General features: G+C 52.3%; 1 protein-coding gene across 1 annotated transcript in view; it reads right to left on the reverse strand.

Annotated features, from left to right (window-relative positions):
* Positions 1-609: 609 nt before the first annotated feature.
* KCP (kielin cysteine rich BMP regulator) overlaps positions 610-20,090 on the reverse strand; it is a 94,145-nt gene continuing 74,664 nt past the window's right edge. The window contains exons 41-52 of the mRNA XM_056846636.1: positions 19,185-19,267; positions 18,489-18,588; positions 16,763-16,851; positions 15,418-15,520; positions 15,139-15,148; positions 13,944-14,076; positions 11,586-11,758; positions 8,922-9,033; positions 6,708-6,809; positions 6,016-6,180; positions 2,077-2,383; positions 610-848 (exon numbers count right to left, since the gene is read on the reverse strand). Of these exons, the coding sequence (XP_056702614.1) occupies positions 631-848; positions 2,077-2,383; positions 6,016-6,180; positions 6,708-6,809; positions 8,922-9,033; positions 11,586-11,758; positions 13,944-14,076; positions 15,139-15,148; positions 15,418-15,520; positions 16,763-16,851; positions 18,489-18,588; positions 19,185-19,267 (1,595 nt within the window). The 3' untranslated portion in view covers positions 610-630. The remainder of the gene's footprint in view (positions 849-2,076; positions 2,384-6,015; positions 6,181-6,707; positions 6,810-8,921; positions 9,034-11,585; positions 11,759-13,943; positions 14,077-15,138; positions 15,149-15,417; positions 15,521-16,762; positions 16,852-18,488; positions 18,589-19,184; positions 19,268-20,090) is intronic.

A 20,090-nucleotide genomic window follows, 5' to 3' on the forward strand; every position in this document is an offset into this window, starting at 1 on the left:
GTAAGCAGCTATGGGCCTGCCCCATTCGAATGCATAAATGATGCTGACCTTCCTTTGTTCCTTGGTGAGTAACCCTGTGCCTTATCTGTGGTTCTCACCCAGCTCTGTGTTTAGCTAAATAAAGAACTGTTTGCTTTTGACCTTAACCTCCTCCTTGCTGTCTGTTCATTGGACTCTATGAGACAGCCAGGCACTTCACTGGTCACCCAGCAGGCTTCATGCGGAGGAGTGGGGAATCAAACCCGGTTCTCCAGATCACACTCCACCGCTCCAAGCCACCGCTATTAGCAGAGATAATGCAATGTATACATTTGCTTAGTTTTTTATAATTTATTCTGGCTTCACGGTTCAAGCTTTTGGCTCGTCTTGGACCCTTTTTCCAGCACCGAAGAGGTTTCCATATTTTTCCACTTGGTCATGAGGACTAGGATCACGTTTTTAACAGAAACTAGAGATTTCCCAGGATGCCAAATTCCACCCCTGCTGATGTGCCTCGACTTTCGATAGAAAGGAAGTCACGCTCTTTGGTAATTTGTAGATCCTGCAGAAAAGCCCCCCACCCCCAAAAAAGTTCCAGGCTTCTGAGGATGACAGTACAGCTCTCCGGGGCCAATCCAGTCCGATCCCGGCTCAGAGGGTGCCGTAGATGACGCGGGGACAGGCCTCGGGCAGGATACAGTGAGCTTCGTGTTCCACCAACCCTGCAGGGCACTGGCAGCCGGGCACACAGGGCTTGAAGCAATGGGACTCCAGCACCCCCAGGGGCACGGCGTAGTTGAAGCAGGTCTTGGGACAGGGCGGTCCGCATTCATCAAACACGTAGCCCCTGTCTTGCGGGCAGCCCACGGCTGAGGAGAGAGAGAAAGAGAAAGAGAGAGGGGGACACAGGGTGAGAGAGGAGAGGCAGAGAAGCTGAGGACTGAGCCACGGCTTTGGTTGACAGCTTAGCTTTTATGTGGGGCATCTGTGATTGCATCTCCTAGGGATGCCAGCCTCCAGGTGGGATCTGGGGATCATCTAACTACAGAGATAGGTTTCCCTGGAGAAAATGAGTGCTTTGGAGGGGGGACTATATGGCATTGTATCCCACTGAAGTCCCTGTCCTCCCCAGGTTCCACCCCCAAATCTCCGGGAGTTTCCTGACCTGGATTTGGCAACCCTGACCCCCATACCCTGCCGAGGGTCAGGGGGACCTGGCAACCTCTACAGGTGTAATTTTTACATGAAAGAGCTATTCAGGGTAGATCAGGGCCATGGCACCAGTCAATGAGGGGTTAACATGCCCTCCGGGTAGGGTTGCCAGGGCCCTCTTCCCTACTGGCAAGAGGTTTTTGGGGCAGAACCTGAGGAGGGCAGGGTTTGGGGGGAGAGGGACTTCAATGCTATAAAGTCCAATTGCCAAAGCGGCCATTTTCTCCAGGTGAACTGATCTCTATTGGCGGGAGATCAGTTGTAATAGCAGGTTGGTAACCCTACCCCTGGGCCATTTTCCAGATCCAAATTTCTACTCCTGATGAAGCTGTAATAAGTCCTGGTAGGGAAAGAAGGATTGCCAACCTCCAGGTGGTGGCTGGAGCTCTCCCACTATTACAACTGATCTTCAGCGGATAGAGATCAGTTCCCCTGGAGAAAATGGCGGCTTTGGCCACTGGACTCTATGGCATTGAAGTCCCTCCCCAAACCCCTCCCTCCTCAGGCTCCACCCCCAAAATCTCCAGGTATTTCCCAACCTGGAGTTGGCAACACTAGGTGGATGGGAAGTAAGGTTGCCTACCTCCAGTTGGGGCCTGGAGCTCTCCTGGAATTACAACTGATCTCCAGTCGATCAAGATCAGTTCCCCTGGAGAAAATGGCCGCTTTGGAAGGTGAACTCTATGGCATTGTACCCTGCTGAGGTCCCTCCCATGCCCCAAACCTTAGCCTCCCCAAGGCTCCACCCCCAAAATCTCCAGGGATTTCCCAACCCAGAGTTGGCAAACCTAAAGAATGTGGCTCATTTGCTGCCCTTCCTTTTGGCTTTCTCTCTTCGCCTGATGCTTTTCACTGCGGTCTTCGCAGCCCTGCCCGCGTACTCACCGCAGAGCATGGGCGACCTCCACTGTAGCACCAGCCCGGCATGGCGGCACTGAGCGGCATAGGCTTCCAAGGCCTCGCAGAGGCAATCATCACCGCTGGCCGTTCCACAGGCGCACAGATCATAGACGCAGGAGGCGAAGAACGGCTCCGGGGGGACGGCGGCGTGGCAGCGCTCAAATGGCGGCGACTTCAGCACCTTGCAGCGAGCGTTGGCTTCTTTGCGGGAGCGGTACCCGGTCTCTTTGCAGGGGTCCACGTCCTGCCCATCAGCGCAGCCACCTCGTTCCGTGCTGTTGGCCCCGACCACCTGCACCAAAGAAATGACACATGGCAGCCGCTTCTGCGGGGGCGAGACCATGCCACTTCTCCACAATTGGAGCATTACGGATGGGGGGCAGTTACGGGTAATCTCTCTCTTCCAGGGCACCCCCTCCCATCCAGGACCAAATGCTCTTTCTCCCTGGTTCTCACTTGCAGCTCTGCCTGGAAGGATCTCCTCTGGAAGCTGCCTGCAAATGAAACTGGACAAGCTCTTCGGTGGCATCCTCCAGGGCTGAGATGTTTCCAGTTTTCAGAGGAAGAGTGATGGTCATTTGTGCAGGGGAAGTTTGTGTTTGGTTTGCTGCATATTTTTCTGATCCAAATTCTCAAACATGTTATGCATGAGGGCTTCTCCTACCCAAAGAAATCCCAGGAGTACCTTGTGATTAATTAGGCACCCCCAGTGAATCAGGGAGCTTCTGAGTCCCTCCCCCTGAAAACGCAGCCTTGTTGCAGTTTACTTGGAGGGGGCGGGTCAGCTCATCAAGGGACTGCTTCCTGTCTGTGTGTGCTTCTGCAAAGCTGGGTATTCCTCCCCTCCTTTCTTCAACAGCTCCCTGCCAGGGAGAGGCCTTCCAAGCCTCTCTTCGGTTGGTGTCTTCCTGCACATTTCATGAAGGTTTCACTACTCCCTCTTTTGTGCTTCGCTTTGAGTGAAAGGGTTGGATGGGAGGGGCAGAAACGTGGGAGGGAGAAGCTAGAATCGGTGTGGGGAGAGAAACCCGAAGTTAGGACTATGCATGGAAAGGGCAGGGATTTGCCTCACTCTTGCCTCGAAGCAGAATTTAAATTCATTATAAAACAGCATCCTAGAACTGCAGGGAAAGAACGAGGCGGGAGCGACTTCTGAAGGTTGGTAAAATCATTAATAATGCAAAGGAAGCCTCGAGGCAGTCCAGCAGGGATCGTGAGCTAAATACCCCTGCATAAATGGCCTATGCCCGGTGAAGGTGGGTTCATGGCGAAAGCAGCTGAGCATGTCCCTTGGCTGAAAAGGGGGTGCCTCATATATATGAGACCCAGTGTGGCACAATGGTTAGAGTGTTGGGCAAGGATCTGGGAGACTCAGGTTCGAATCCCTACTCTGCCATAGAAGTTTACTAGGTGCCCTTAGGCCAGTCATACAAGCTCAGCCTACCTCACAGGTATCTGAAGAAGTGAGCTGTGACTCACGAAAGCTCCTACCCTGCCAGAAATTTTGTTGAGTCTTTAAGGTGCTGCTGGACTCTTGCTCTTTTCTACTGCTACGGAAAGAATAACATGGCTACCCATCGTGATCTACCTCACAGCAGTGGTGGACCTACATTTTTGGGGCTCTGAAGCTTGAACTGTTATGGGGCCCCCTTCGCAACCAGCAACAATAGGGCAACATCCAACAAGGTCCAAAGGCCAAAATGCTGGAGAACAGTGGGGTGGGGTGGAGTCCTTGAAAATGGGCCATACAGTGACGAAATAAAACTACAGAACTATTAAGCCGTGCACCAACGAAGGAATTGAGGATCCAGCTGCCAAATTGTAGGCTGTGAATAGATTCTGGTGAGCTCAGTGAGCCCTTACAGCTGGGGGTTCATGTGCTGCAAGCCCCCAAGAAAATTTTGAAATTTGACCAATTACAGGGACGTTTTCAGGCCATATGAAATGGATATCAGAGCATATTCCAAAGTCAATTTTAAGTACTTCAACCCAATGGCTTATGATTCGATCACTAAAAAACTTGATCGATTTTGTTGAGAAATTCACTCATTAAAAAAAGTTGCTTCAGGGGGCCCCTCTGGGATTAGGGGCCCTGAAGCTTAAGCTTCATTAGTTTCACAGTAGATCCGCCTTTGCCTCACAGGGTTATTGTGAGGATAAAATGGAGGAGAGGAGAACGATTTAAGCTATTTTGGGCCCACCTTGGTGAGAAAGGCAGGGTATAAGTGAAGTAAATAATAAATAAATTCTCCCCTCCCAAAGGTCAAGTGCTAGTAATGGGCCCGCCTTCCTTTCTGAGCCCCTAATGTGCTTGCCTATAGAGCCTATAGAGCCCAGCTAATCATCATCATCATCATCATCATCTTTGGCACCTCTATGGGACATTTACACAGAGACGCTGGTTGTTTATGCCTGGGAGTTTTTCCCCTGAGGTTTATTGCTTGCTGGACCCACACTTTCCTGTTGGGAGTCTATGCACCAGCAGTCTCCAAGCTCAAATCAGGAAGTATTTGAATCCCTGCCCCTTGAAATGCTGCATCGTAATTGGCTGTAGTGAGAGAAAAGTTCCCTCCCCCCAACTCAATTGCCGCATAAAAAAGTATTTTAAGAACATAAAACAAAAAAAACGGAGCAATCTGAAAAGGGGTGGGGGGAGAAATCTAAACCTTGGTTTTAAAAAGCCTTTCTTCTGCTCAGAAAGAGCTCCGAGGAAGCAGGAAGCATTTGAATCCCTGCCTCTTTACACCCTGCTTTGTAATTGGCTGTGAGTGAAACCAAGCTTGAGTGTCCCGCGCTTTGCCTTATGCAGGGGGATTTCACCCAGGCTGAGCTCGGGAGAGGGAAGAACCGGGTTAACAGAAGAACGGGAAGTCCCAGGATTTGTGAGGGCTGACCGTGAGGTCATCTCTAATGGACAGAGAACTCATGCATAACTCCAAGGAACAACTGAGACAGCCGGGTGTGTGTGTGTGAGTGAACGTGAGTGAATGTACCCATGCATAAACAACCCCAGTCTGGTATAATGGTGTGAGATTCTGACTAGGATGTGAAAGACCTGGATTCAAATCTCCACTCAGACACAAAGCTCACTGGGTGAACTTGGACCAACTGCTCTCCTTCAGCCTAACCCACTTCACAGGGTTCTTGTGATGATACAGTAGAGGAGTGGAGAAACATGGTCACCACCTGGGAGCTCCTTGGAAGAAGTGGTAAATAAATAGGCAATATGTTCCACGGGCTTCACATACTCTAACAATGATATTTTTTAAATTCATTTTTACCCCACCTTTCTCTCCAAAAGGGACCCAAAGCAGCTTACATCCTCCTCCTCTCCTCCATTTTACCCTCACAACAATCCTGTAAGGGGTGACCGGCCCAAGGTCACCCAGCAAGCGTCTATGGCACAAGTTGGGATTCGAACCTGGGTCTCACAGATCCGAGCCCGCCACTCTTAACCACTACACACCACTGGCTCAGTAACTGTGATAATAACGATCATAAGGTTGTTATTTACCACTGATATTCTTTCAGCAGCTCTGCAAGAGGGGGCGATGTGAATATCCTCGTCACCATCCAAAAGCAGAGTTGAGGATTACAGATTACGGGGTTTCCTAAAGCGACTTTCAGTGCCATCCTATGCAGAGGTATGCCCTTCTAATCCATTGACTTCAACGGGCTTAGAAGGGTGTAACTCTGCTGAAGGTGGTGCTGTAGGTTAAGAGTGAGATTTGGATCAAATGCTACGTCGCTCAGCTGCTTCAGCTCCAGAAAAGGTTCCATTCTCCTCTTGCGCCGCTGGAGAGGAAAAAGGGAGCCCTTCCAACTGATCCATGCCTCTTCCTTTCCCCTTCCCATCGGAGAGTCCACATTCTCGAGTCCACCTCCTGGGGTCAAGCACATCACTTCTCTTCGTCCCAGCTTTACCTTCCAGCTGTTGCCAAAGGCAGCCTCGGACAAAGTGAGGTGCCCGGACTGGAGCCGCAGGTCGTCCTGGGGGTAGCTGTTGAAGTTGCCGCAAAGCCCACAAGTGAGCCCTTTGTATGTGCCGGGCACGCTGACCTCCAGGTGGGAGCGGCCATTCCAGAGCACCTGGAAGAGACAGAAGAAGAAGCAGCGTTGGTTTTTATTCCCTGCTTTTCTCTACCTTTAAGGAGTCTCAAAGTGGCTTACAATTGCCTTCCCTTCCCCTCCCCACAACAGGCACCTTGTGAGGCAGGTGGGGCTGAGAGAATGTGACTAGTCCAAGGTCATTTAGCAGGCTTCATGTGGAGGAGTGGGGAATCGAACCCAGTTCTCCAGATTAGGGTCCACCGCTCTGAACTACTACGCAACGCGCTCGGTTGCTTGATTGGGGCAGTTGCCTGAAGTGCCCCCCACCCCATTCCTGCGTGGCTCTGCCATGGGTCAGGGGGAGGCAGGTGGAAACCATGGAGGAATATGCTAGTGCATCCCCATCACTTCCAGGTTTGCCCAGGAAGTGGTGTTAATTGCCCCCCCTTCAGTTGGCCTGTTTCCATCCGTTGGCCAGCTGAGGAGTGGCAGGCAGCAATTGCACGTTATTACCTGGTATCTGGCAGCCCTAACATGATCCCACCCATCTGCCCATCACTCGGTACCTTCACGCCAATATTGGTGTTCAACAGGAGGGTGTTGGCCTTTAGCTCGACATACAGGTGGGGTTCCTTCAGGAAGGGGAGGGTCACAGTCTGGGAGTCTACCTGGGGAACAGCAAGAAGATATTCAGGCTTGCGGCAGTCACATTGCACGCATTTGCTTATTTACATCCCGCTTTTCTCCCCGGTCAGAACTGAAGTTCTCTCCACCACTTTCTTACAACAACAACCCTGCGAGGTAGGCTGGACCGAGAGTTTGTGATGAGCCCAAGGTAGAAGTGGGGATTCGAACCTGGGTTGGCCAAGGTTCTAGTCCACCACTCTATCCACTGCCTCACACTGGCTCACTCAGACACACATGTCCACCCTTCCCAGACTCCACGAAGGGCTGCAGAACAGGTTCTGGGTAGGGTAGCCAGGTCCTACCCGGCCCCTGGCAGGAGCCTTTTTCACCTAGGTCTGTGGGTGAGCGATCCACGTGCATGCGGCGCGGGACGCTCTAGCAATTCCTTCCGAAAACTCAATGGGATACCATAGAGTTTTGGGGAGGAGTGCTAGAGCATCTCTGGTACTTCCAAGGTAAACCCAGAAGTGCCGGAATTGCACTCAGTGCACACTGCCAACATGGTTTGCCTCTCTCCCCTCAGCTGGCCTACGTCCGCCTGCCAGCCAGCTGAGGGGCAGTGGGTAGCCTGGTGAGTTGGCGGGCAATTGCCTGCCATCACCAGGCAGTTGGGAACCCTGGCTCCGGGAGGCTACGCAGGGACTTGACATGTGCCCTCTGCTTCCCGGAGCATGAACATAAGAACATCAGGAAAGCCCTGCTGGATTAGACCCAGGCCCATCAGGTCCAGCAGTCTGTTCACACAGTGGCCAACCAGGTGCCTCCAGGAAGCCCCCAAGCAAGACGACTGCAGCAGCACCATCCTGCCTGTGTTCCACAGCACCTCATATAATAGGCATGCTCCTCTGATGCTGGAGAGAATAGGGATGCACCATCACTAGCATTCATTTCCACTAGTAGCCATGGATAGCCATCTCCTCCATGAACATGTCCACTCCTGTGCCGGCGTAGGCCAAGGGCTGGGCGGCGCCCGCAGTCCTCAGACGTGCGGGAGGTATTTAGCCCCTTTCGGAGCAGGCGACAAAGATTATGCTATCTACCAGGGTCAGAAGTCAGAGGCGTCGTCAAAGCAGGCAGGAGTCAACGGCCGGAAAGATTAATCAGAGGCAGTAGCAGGAACACAGAGAAACTGCACGGTTGCTTCCGCAAAGTGAAAGCATGCCTGCACTGCCTTTATCAGTCAGTGCACTTCCAAGCTAGGCTTCATCCTGAAAAGACTCAGCACCAGTTCTCTGTCTGTTTAGCCTCTCCAAGCGAGCACTCCTCCTTTTACCCTGCAAAACCACACGCTGCCGAGTCCTGATATGCCTATTAGGTTCAGGTGAGCGTGGAGGGCTGCCATTCTCAGCTTCTGCTGCAGGGGTTGGGGGAAGAGTAGCGTCTGTCTGCCCTTGTTCCATCTCTCTGCCTAGCTGTGGTTCCTGCTGAGTTGTTTCAGGTTCCTGTGCTACTGACTGCAATGGAGGTACTGAAGGCCCAGAGGCAACCGGTTCCTCCACTTCAGCTTCAGAGTCCTCCGAGTCCTCAGCTCCCAAGGCAGGGCCCATGACAACTCCCCTCTTAAAGCCTTCCAAGTTGGCAGCCAGCACCACATCCTGGGGCAGGGAGTTCCACAGTTTAACTATGTGCTGTGTGAAGAAATACCTCCTTTTATCTGTCTTGAATCTCTCCCCCTCAGCTTCAGCAGATGACCCCGTGTTCTAGTATTATGCGAGAGGGAGAAAAGCTTCTCCCTGTCCACTCTCCCCATACCATGCATCATTTTATAGACCTCTATCATGTCTCCCCTTATGGCCAGGCAGGGTCTCCAAGAGGGAGGATGCAGAGGGTAAAATTCCTAGGGTGATGTGGGGAACCGAGAAGGTGCCTTTGAGGATGTCAGCAGCATGCCAGTTCAAACCCAGCAGCGTGTGAGTGCTCTCCGGCTTGGAAGGGGGCCCAAATGAGATGTGGGGCGTAGCTCTGAAGACACCCCTGCCTGGGTTCTTGCGGTTGCTCTCACAGCCCTGCTGGGAAGCCGCCAATACCTCAGGACCCCCACCCGAAGCTTCGCTTGGGCAAAGCCGCCGCTCCCCCCTCCCCGCCCCCCTCACCATGACGACCCGGTCTTGCAACAGCTGCACGATGACGCCGCCCATCAGCACCGTCACTTCCTTGGTCCAGGACACGCCCTGGCGCCCGCGGTCATCGTTGGTCACGTGGATGCTGCGTGGGGTACCAAAAAAAATGTGGGGGGCACTTGGCCGTGGGGTGCAGGAGGGCTAGCTTTTGCAAGCAGGGTGGCGGTTCTGGCTAGGGTTGCCGGCTCTGGATAGGGAAAATCCTGGAGGTTTGGGGGCACAGCGTGGGGAGGGAGGGATTTGGGGAGGGGAGGGACTTCACTGTGGTATAATGCCATACAGTCCCCCCCCCTCCAAAGCAGCCATTTTCTCCAGGGGAACTGGTCCCTGTCGTCTGGAGAGCAGTTGTAATTCTGGGAGGTCTCCAGGCCCCACAAGGAGGTTGGCAACCCTAGCTCTGGCTCCCAGCCTACTCTCCCACGTTTTGGGAAGAGGAAGACAGACGGGACCACGTGCTCCATCCCTCAAAGTGTGGGACATCCCACACAGGCCTTTCTCCTCTCCCTCATCCTAAGCCACAAAGCCCCTTTCTCTTCTCAAGCTGAAGCAGAAATCAAACGGCCCGGGGTCTCCATCATCCCTCAGACCCCCTAGGTTTGCCAACCTCCAGGTGGTAGCTGGAGATCTCCCGCTATCACAATGGCTCTCCAGGCAACGGAGATCAGTTCCCCTGGAGGAAATGGCTGCTTTGGAAGGTGGACTCTATGGCATTATACCCCACTGAATTCCCTCCCCCTCCCCAAACTCCTCAGGCTCCACCACCAAAGAATCCAGGTGTTTCCTCCCTTCCCCTCCCCGGTTTGAGGCCCCCAGAGCCGCCCCAGTGCCACGGTGTCAATCAATCAATGGTTTCTAAAAACAGCCATAGACCTGCACAGCTCTTCACAATTTACCACTGAATCCCTTGCTATTACGCTCTACCCCCAGGTTTATACAAATTGTTAAATAGTTATTTGCACAATTATTATAAACTATTTATACTGTGTGTGTGTGTGTGTGTGTTAAGTGCCGTCAAGTCGCTTCCGACTCATGGCGACCCTATGAATGAAAGTCCTCCAAAATGTCCTATCTTTGACAGCCTTGCTCAGATCTTGCAAACTGAAGGCTGTGGCTTCCTTTATTGAGTCCATCCATCTCTTGTTGGGTCTTCCTCTTTTCCTGCTGCCCTCCACTTTTCCTAGCATGACGGTCTTTTCCAGTGACTCTTGTCGTCTCATGACATGACCAAAATACGACAGCCTCAGTATAAACTATTTATACTACCCATTACAATTATTGGCACACCAACGTTCTCAATGTCAGGGTCTTGGCCTGTTCTCGCTTCCCAGGGATTTCTACATTGTTTGGGCTTTCAGTGTAGTGTTCGGGCCAGGCACCTGGGGTGGGTTGAGTCTTCAGCCGTGATAATCCTTATCTTTGGGTTGCCCGGCAATGCCAAACAGAAGAAGTGTTTTAAGTCAAGTCACTTTCCTTGAAAAGTATTGCCTGCTTTGCTACGCCTATAAGCGGTCATGTCTTTAGTCTATGCCTGCTAGTCATTGAATAAAGCGTTTTTACTTCAGACCACACCTGTCTGAGTCCTTTGCAAAGGTCTAGAGGTGGACACCTGATCTTGACATTAAGCAGGCGCTCATCCGTTGCACAAAATTTTGCCCTTCCTGCTGTATCCTGTAGATTTTCATCTATAAGCAACATTTTAGTATACCCTGGACCTGAATGGCTAGGGTTGCCAGGTCCCTCTTCTCAATGGGTGGGAGATTTTGGGGGTGGAGCCTGAGGAGGGTGGGGTTTGGGGGAGGGACTTCAATGCCATAGAGTTCAATTGCCAAAGCAGCCATTTTTCTCCAGGTGATCTGATCTCTATCGGCTGGAGATCAGTTGAATTAGCAGGAGATCTCTTGCTACTACCTAGCAGTTATACTAACAGTACTATATAGCACTCCTGCTCAATGTCGACTGTGAATATATATAAAGTAACTCAAATTAAAAGAGCCAAAATATGGCTAAACAATGTATATAGCAATCAACAAAGCTATTTTAAGGACTATTTTAATGTGTTAATTCACACAAACCAAATATAAACAGACTTAAATCCTTCCTGTTCACAACAAAAATGGAATAGAATATGCACAGGGTTAAATTCACCCTATTAGATTAGTAGAAAGTCCATGTATGAGTCCTTATTGGTTCAAAGTCCATCTTACTTGTCCAGGTAGTCTATACCCAGCTGCTCACGCTCTGCGGTGAGACTACCTGGCAGTTGGCAACCCTACGAATGGCTGGGATGCCTACTTAGCCAGGGGGAGATAAAATTAGAAAGAACCTCTTGGTACAGTGGACAGTGCAGTAGAAATTGCTCCATTGTTTTGATTTCCCTTAAGGCACAGGGACATACCCTACCCTCCAAGGGAACCTTTCTATAACCTCCCATCCAAAACCGCCAAGGGAAGAGCTTGGCATCTAGCACGGGTGAATGCTTTCCGCTAACTGAAGATCTCTAATTGGGAGAGATAGGCGGCTGGAGAGGCTACATATATCTGGACTGTTCTGCAGCTAGAAAAGTCGGTGCCTTCTCTAGATCTTTTTGGCGCTCCATACCCAGTATCCTTTGTTGACCGGGGAGTGAGCAGAACTCACCTGAAATCCCCTCCCTCGCAGTCCTGGACCATCACGTATGTGCAGCTGCCCTGGAAGTGAACCATCCTGCCATCGAAAGTGCGGTAGTGGGGGTCACCAAAGGCCACGCAGGTGGCGGGGCGGGGCACGCAGTGCGGGCAGCACACCCCGGGGGTCACGGCCGGCGTCTCGTCCTGCCAAGCGTTGGGAAGGGACGAGAGCGTGAGGATTGCTCTCCCACCCGTCCTGCATCGAGCACCTCTCCCAACATCCAGGACAGGGATTTCACCACCGACTGGCACATGAACACACGGAGGGGCCTCATATTGAGTTAGAACCCCGGTTTCGCTAGGGCCTTTTATGCAGGGACGTTTCCCTTCAGCCGTGGGGAAGGGGCTGTGGCTCCGTGGCAGAGCATCTGCTTGGCACGCAGAAATTCCCAGGTTCAATCCCTGGCATCTTCAGTTAAAAGGACAGGGCAAGTAGGTGACGTGAAAGACCCCTGCCTGAGACCCTGGAGTGCCACTGCCGGTGTGAGTAGACAAGACTGACTTTGATGGAACCAGGGTCTGATTCAGTATAAGGCAGCTCCATGTGTTCATGTGTTCACCCCCGGCGACTGCTTCGGGGATTCCTTTAGATTATGCACGGCTTTTCTGCCCATCAGAGGTCACCTCGCTCTCCCTGCACGTTTTGCCCACATTTTCCAGATTTTGGCTAAAACAGCATCTGGAAAACGCGGTCAAAATGAGCGGGGTGACCTCTGACGGTTGGGAAAGGCATGCATAATCAAAAGGAAGCCCCGAAGCAGTCGGTGGGGTGGGGAAACGTCCCTCCATAAAAGGCCAAGGTCAGCCTTTTTTCCTCTGACTGGAAGCGGCTCTTCATGGTCTCCAAAACACAAAGCTCTCCCACACCACTTCCTGCCTGGTCCACCCTGAAAGGACTTCTCTTAACCGGTTTTATCAGACTGTAGTCTTGTACCAATATCAATTAATTTTCACTTATCACCTTCCTTATCTGCTCGAACCTCAGACCGCTCTCATCACACATAATTTGTCACTGCTAATTCAGGCTCACCAGGAAGTAAGACTCAGGAGATGAAGAGATTCTCGCCTTTCCGACCTCCTATCTTCCCCCACGCAGATAATTTAGACTTGAAAGCATTCACACTCACATCTCTGCCTTAGCTCTTTCCCCTTTGCAAGCTATCCCACAAGAAGGATTCCCAGTTTGATCTCCACATAGCTGAAGAAGTGAGCTGGGTCTCATAGGAAAATAAGTGCAGTTAGGGAGGAGTTGGTGGCTCAGTAGTAGAGCATCTGCTTGGCATGCAGAAGGCCCCAGGTTCAATCCCCGGCATCTCCAGTTAGAAAAGGGTCTGGCAGTACGTGATGTGAAAGACCTCAGTGGGAGACCCTGGAGAGTTGATGCCAGTCTGGGTAGACAATGCTGACTTTGATGGACCAAGGGTCTTATTCACTATGAGGCAGCTATATGTGAGAACTTCAGTGGAGGAGCTGTTGGCTTAGTGGTAGAGCATCTCCCTTGCGTGCAGAAAGTCCCAGGTTCAATCCTCCGCATCTCCAGTTAAAAGAATCAGTTGGAGGTGATGTGAAAGACCCTTTTCTGCCTGAGTTCCTGGAGAGCTGCTGCCAGTCTGAGTAGACAATACTGACCTTGAGGGACAGTCCTATGAGGAAAGGTTGAAGGAGCTGGGTATGTTTAGCCTGAAGAGGAGAAGACTGAGAGGGGATATGACGACCATCTTCAAGTACTTGAGGGGCTGTCATATTGAGGATGGTGCCGAGTTGTTTTCTGTTGCCCAAGAAGGTCAGACCAGAACCAACTGGTCTAGACATTAGGAAGAATTTTCTAACAGTTAGAGCAGTTCCTCAGTGGAACAGGCTTCCTCAGGAGGTGATAAGCTCTCCTTTCCTGGAGGTTTTAAAGCAGAGATTAGATGGCCATCTGTCAGCAATGCTGATTCTGTGACCTTAGGCAGATGATGAGAGGGAGGGCACCTTGGCCATCTTCTGGTCACTAGGGGTGTGGGGCAGGGAGGCAGTTGTGAATTTCTTCATTGTGCAGGGGGTTGGACTTGATGGCCCTGGTGGTCCCTTCCAACTCTATGATTCTATGACCGAGGGTCTGATTCTGCATAAGGCAGCTTTAAGGTGCCACTGGACTTCTGTTGTATTTTGCTAGAACAGACCAATGCAGCTAGGATTCAGACACAGGAGAGAGCTGCAGCACCCCGCAATGGGGTCTCCTCCTTGGAGCGCCTGTCCCAAAGGAAGGCTCAGGTGCCCTTTGGTGCCTGGATCCTCCCTGTGTCCTGCTTCCATCCCCCACCCCAGCACAGTGCCTTCCACTCACCGCAGCGCAGGCGACAGGAGGGCATCTCTCGCTGCGGCAATGCACCTCCCCGGAGATGCAGTTGCAGGCTGTGCATTCGTCCACCTGCCAGTGCTCGTTGGACTGGAAGGTGCGGCCCTGGTGGGAGCAGGTGCTGTGGGGATCTGGAAAGGGGGACGGCAGAAGAAGAAGAGTTGGTTTTTATATGCCGACTTTCTCTACCACTTAAGGGAGAATCAAACCGGCTCACCATCGCCTTCCCTCCCCCTCCCCACAACAGACACCCTGTGAGCTAGGTGGGGCTGGGATAACTCTAAGAGAGCTGTGACTAGCCCAAGGTCACCCAGCTGGCTTCATGTGGAGGAGTGGGGAAACCAGCCCAGTTCACCAGCCTCCACTGCTCCTCTGGAGGAGTGGGGAATCAAATCCGGTGCTCCAGATCAGAGTCCACCGTTCCAAACTACTGCTTTTAACCACTACACCACGCTGATGGGAGGAATGGGAGTAGGAGGGTATTTCTTAATTTGAAGAAGAGTTTCTCAAAAGACGAAAAACACAGTCCTCTGATCTTGACTTGACCTCATGTCTCGTTTGAGGTGGTGAAACCACATCCTGATATTTGCGTTTTGGGTAGAAGAAACCTGGAGAGGAGAATTACTCATTGTGTGTGTTGTGTTAAGTGCTGTCAAGTTGCTTTCTGACTTATGGTGACCCTATGAATTAATGCCCTCCAAAATGTCCTTGCTCAGGTCTTGCAAACTGAGAGCCGTGGCTTCCTTTATAGAGTCAATCCATCTCTTGTTGGGTCTTCCTACTTTCCTGCTGCCTCCAACTTTTCCTAGCATTATTGTCTTCAAAACATATTGAAAGCAGGAAAAAACAGCAGAATGAAAACAGTTATAAAAACACCTGAATTAGAAGAAGAAGAGTTGGTTTTTATATGCCGACTTTCTCTACCACAAGGGAGAATCAAACCGGCTTACAATCTCCTTCCCTTCCCCTCCCCACAACAGACACCCTGTGAGGAAGGTGGGGCTGAGAGAGCTCTGAGAGCTGTGACTAGCCCAAGGTCACTTGGCTAGCTTCATGTGGAGGAGTGGGGAAACCAACCTGCTTCACCGGATCAGCCTCCCCTGCTCATGTGGAGGAGCGGGGAATCAAACCCGGTTCATCAGATTAGAGTCCGCTGCTCTTAACCACTGCTCTTAACCACTACACCACGCTGGCTCTCACCCCTCTTAACCACCACCCACCGAGGCATTGAGGGTAGCTATCCTTTTCTCCATTCTATCCTGACAACAACCCTGTGAGGTAGGCCCGGCTGAGAGCCAATCACGGCTGAGTTGGGATTTGAGCCTGGGTCTCCCCATTCCTCGTCCTCTCCTCTGGCTACGAGGGAGGTGGGCCCCAACTCAGAAGGCTCTGCTCCTCACGCTCACACACACGACAGGTTCAAATAATCTGACCAGCGTGGCGATGGGGTGTCCGTTCCTACCTTGGCACTGGACACAGCAGCCTCCTGGAGTCTGCCCTTTCACATGCCCATCCGGGCACACCACAGGGACGCATTCCTGGATGTGGCACTCGATGTGGCCCAACTGAGAAGAAGAAGAGGAGTAGGAGTAGGAGGAGGAGTTGGTTTTTATATGCCGACTTTCTCTACCACTTAAGGCAGAATCAAACCAGCTTACAATCACCTTCCCTCCCCACAACAGATACCCTGTGAGGTGGGTGGGGCTGAGAGAACTGTGACTAGCCCAAGGTCACCCAGCTGGCACCATGTGCAGGAGTGGGGAAACCAACCCGGTTCACCAGGTTAGCCTCCGCCGCTCATGTGGAGGAGTGGGGGAATCAAACCCGGTTCTCCAGATCAGAGTCCACTTCTCCAAACCACCGCTCTTAACCACTGCACCATGCTGGTTGGAGAGATGTCAGGGTGTCTGTTGTGGGGAGGGGAAGGGATGGTGATCGTAACCCGGTTTGATTCTTCCTTAAGTGGTAGAGAAAGTCGGCACATAAAAACCAACTCCTCCTCTTCTTCTCTTTTGTAAAATGGCATCAGGAGGAACCCATCAATTACCCCTGGGGCTTCAAATGTGCACCCGAAGCCTTGTGAACACAGAGGAACACTTTGAGAAAGTTATAATCCAACAAAGCAGCCCCCGCCCAACCTTTTTGAAGCCGCAGGCACCTTGGGAATTTGAAGAGGGGGTAGGACGACCACCCCCAAATGGCGGCAACAGGATGTAGAGCCACACCCAAAAGGGCTGCCTCCGGAGGTGGAGCCAAAAGGAATACCTTCCACCTTACACCTCCTAGGAAAAAGGAAATACTGAAGGGGGGATGAAAAGAAGAAGAAGAGTTGGTTTTTATACCCTGATTTTCTCTCCCTTCAAGGAGAATCAAACCGGCTTATAATCCCCTTCCCTTCCCCTCCCCACAACAGACACCCAGTGAGGTAGGTGGGGCTGAGAGAGCTCTAAGAGAGCTGTGACTAGCCCAAGGTCACCCAGCAGGCTGCATGTGGAGGAGAGGGGAATCGAACCCGGTTCTCCAGATCAGAGTCCACCGCTCTTAACCACTGCACCATGCTGCCCACCAGTTCTCCTGATTCTCCAGTGGAAAACCTTTTCATTGGATTGAGGGCACCCAATAACAAGGGCTGCCGTACTGGGGCCCTGCCCACTTTCCCGAAAAGTGGGAAGTACGGACAGGTGTCGCGGGGCCCACGGACACCATCCCGGAGGACCCTGGTAAAGACGCCTTCTTTTCCCACTTGCTCAGCTACCGGGAAAACATCCCCCTTCTGGCTTGGGGCAGGAAAGGCTGCCAGGTCTTACGCTGCATGAGCAGGTGATGCAACCGTCAACGCTGTCCCTCCAGGTTTCCCCGTCAGACACACGCCGCCCCTCGACTTCGATCACACATTCTGCAAGAAGGAAAGGGTAAGCAGGTCTAGTCAGTTCTGGTCTAATAAGTATTAGTCTTGGGGGGGGGGGGTAATGCTCCTGGGGAAATATCCCCCCCCCCATTCTTCAGACTGCAGTCCACATTTACTTGGGAGTGAATGTAATGGGCTATGCTTCCAAGTAAACATGCCCAGAATTTAGGGCTGCCAACCTCCAGGTGGGGCCTGGAGCTCTCCCAGAATTACAGCTGATCTCCAGACTATAGGGAACAGTTGCCCTGCAGAAAATGGAAGGTTCAAAGGGCAAACTCTATGGTATACCATAGATTCTGGGTGAAATCCCTTCCCCAACTTCTGTCCTCCACAGGCTCCACCCCCAAATCTCCAGGTATTTCCCAGGCTGGAAATTCAGAATTGAGCTGCACTAGTCAAATGGACTGGACCAGAAGCAGTGACAGGGCTGCCTTCTGGAAACAACAAGCTGGAAATTTGGTCTTTGGGGAGGGAAAGGGGTTCCTGGCTAGCTTGCTCCTTGAAACGGAAGACTAGGCTGAGCTGATCGACAGCCACCCCCCCCCCCCACCAAACACCTAATCTGGCATTTCAAGTGGCAACCTTTTCCTGGGGTAATATTGCATAGGAAGTTGGCTTCTCTTCAGTGAAGCGATGAAGAGGTATTCTGGCTGGTTTGCCATTGCCTGCCTCTGGACAGCAATCCTGGAATTCCTCAGTGGTCTCCCATTCCAGCTCCAACCAGGGCCGACCCTGCTTAGTTTCCAAGATGTTTCCAAGCTTAGTTTCCAAGTTTGGGCCATCCAGGTCAAGATGAGAGGTGAACAGAGGTGGTTGGCCATTGCCCGCCTCTGCATAGCAGTCGTGGACTTCCTTGGTGGTCTCCCATCTGAATACTAACCAGGGCCGACCCTGCTTAGCTTCCGAGATCTGTTGAGATCAGGCTAGCCTGGGCCATCCAGGTCAGAGCTGTGGGGACTTACAGATGGACAATCTTGTCTGCCTCACAGCAGTGGGCATAAGTTGGACTAGATGACTTCTGCGGTCCACTCGGAACCAATGGCACAACTGGGTCACACCCATCTAGCCATTTTGAAGTGACCTTTTCAAAAAAGCAGCCATTCAAATCTTCAATGGCCAATTGGAAGACTTTCTGGGCAGAAGCCACACCTGGCCCTGCTCATTTTCCTAAAAACACTTGGCGGGCATGGGTGCCATGGTGCCCACAGGCTAGGGCTGCCAGGTCACTCTTTGCCACTAGTGGGAGGTTTTTGGGGCAGAGCCTGAGGAGGGTGGGGTTTGGGGAGGGGAGGGACTTCAATGCCATAGAGTCCAGTGGCCAAAGCGGCCATTTTCTCCAGGGGAACTGACCTCTATCAGCTTAAAATCAGTAATAGCAGGAGATCTCCAGCTAGTTCCTGGAGGTTGGCAACTCTACCATAGGCATCATGGCTCAGAGTCTGGGCACCTGCTGGGCAGGCCAAAAGTCTGGCTCGTGGTTCTTGGGTGCTGGGAAAGAACTTTCCATGTTGGTGACCCCAGAGAGCTGCTCTCATTTGTAATGATGGAGCCAGAGTTGGCTACAGGGGGATGCAGGATGTAGTTCAAAGAGGAGTAAAGGGCAGGAGGGGGGCAGGATACATCACCGTCACAGATGGGGCAGCAGGCGCCGCGAGGGGTGAACTGCTCGGCCGTGGGGCAACTCAGCAGCGGGCATCCTTGGTGGACACAAACCCAGGTCAGATCCTGAAAGGAAGACAGACATCGTGGGCTGGGAGAGTTTTGGAAGAGGGTGGGGAAGTGTGCGTGGGTCATTCCTGGGGCATCTTCCTCTGCAATTCATCTGCTCCACTTGCAGAGGCTGGGACTAACAGAGGTGGTTTGCCATTTCCTTCCTCTGCATAGCAACCCTGGACTTCCTTGGTGGTCTCCCATCCAAGTACTAACCAGGGCTGACCCGGCTTAGCTTCCGAGATCTGACGAGGTAGGACTATACCAGGCTGCCTTCCCTCCCTTCTAAACACATAAAATAAATTTTGCCAACACAGGGCCTTCCAGGATGATAAAGGGGAAACCAGGGGCACGGTTTAAGAAACTAGGTCTGGGTTCGAGGGGAGGTCAGACAAGCGAGGGGAGCGGGGAAGAAATGACCCACCGGGTGTTCGGGCAGACCTAAGGAGATGCACACCGAGCTGATGGCAGGACAGTTGGGTCTGACGTCACAACCTCCTTGCAGTGTGGGCTCAAGAGAAGGGGGCAGGAACCAGCCACAAGACCCCCTCCCCCGCCCAGGCGACCCCTCTTCACCAGGCTTGGCTTGCGGGGGACGGGGGATGTCTCACCTTGCACTGGCAGGTGTAGCAGGGCTCGTCGGTGGCCGGGACCTCGTTGCCCACCAGGCTGGAGGTGCAGTTGCTCAGCGCCTCTGCAAGAACGGATTGGCGGCATCAGCAGAAGCCGTCGTCATTAACAGCAGCAGCAAGCCTGTTTCGCATGGACACGGCACTTTCCCCGAATGCTCAGTCTCACAACAGCCCGGTGAGGTTGGCCAGGATTGTGATTGCCTTATTGTAGAGGAGCTGGATTTGAGCCCTCTAGCACCTTAAAGACCCACAAGATTTTCAGGGTGTGAGCTTCCTAGTGTCAAAGCTCCCTTCCCTCTCTACTTGTATCTGACAAAGGGAACTTTGGCTCTCAAAAGCTTATACCCCCCAAAATCTTGTTGGTCTCTGGGGTGCTGCAGGACTTGAATCTAGCTCTTCTACTTAAAGGTAAAGGTAGTCCCCTGTGCAAGCACCGGGTCATTCATGACCCATGGGGGTGATGTCACATCCCAACATTTACTAGGCAGACTTTGTTTACAGGGTGGTTTGCCAGTGCCTGCCCCAGTCATCTACCCTTTACCCCCAGCAAGGTGGGTGCTCATTTTACCAACCTCGGAAGGATGGAAGGCTGAGTCGACCTTGAGCCGGCTACCTGAAACTGACTTCTGTCGGGATTGAACTCAGGTGGTTGTGAGCAGAGCTTTTCACTGCAGTACTGCAGCTTACCACTCTGCGCCACGGGGCTCTACAGCTCTTCTACTTAGAACCATAGAATCACAGAGTTGGAAGGGTCCATAGAGGCCATCTACTCCAACCCCCTGCTTAATGCAGGATCAGCCTAGAGCATCCCTGACAATTGCTTGTCCAGCCTCTGCTTAAAGGCTGCCAGTGAGGGGGAGCTCATCACCTCCCTAGGGAGCTGAT

This window comes from Euleptes europaea, chromosome 3, assembly GCF_029931775.1.
Source record: "Euleptes europaea isolate rEulEur1 chromosome 3, rEulEur1.hap1, whole genome shotgun sequence".
Lineage (NCBI taxonomy): Eukaryota > Metazoa > Chordata > Lepidosauria > Squamata > Sphaerodactylidae > Euleptes > Euleptes europaea.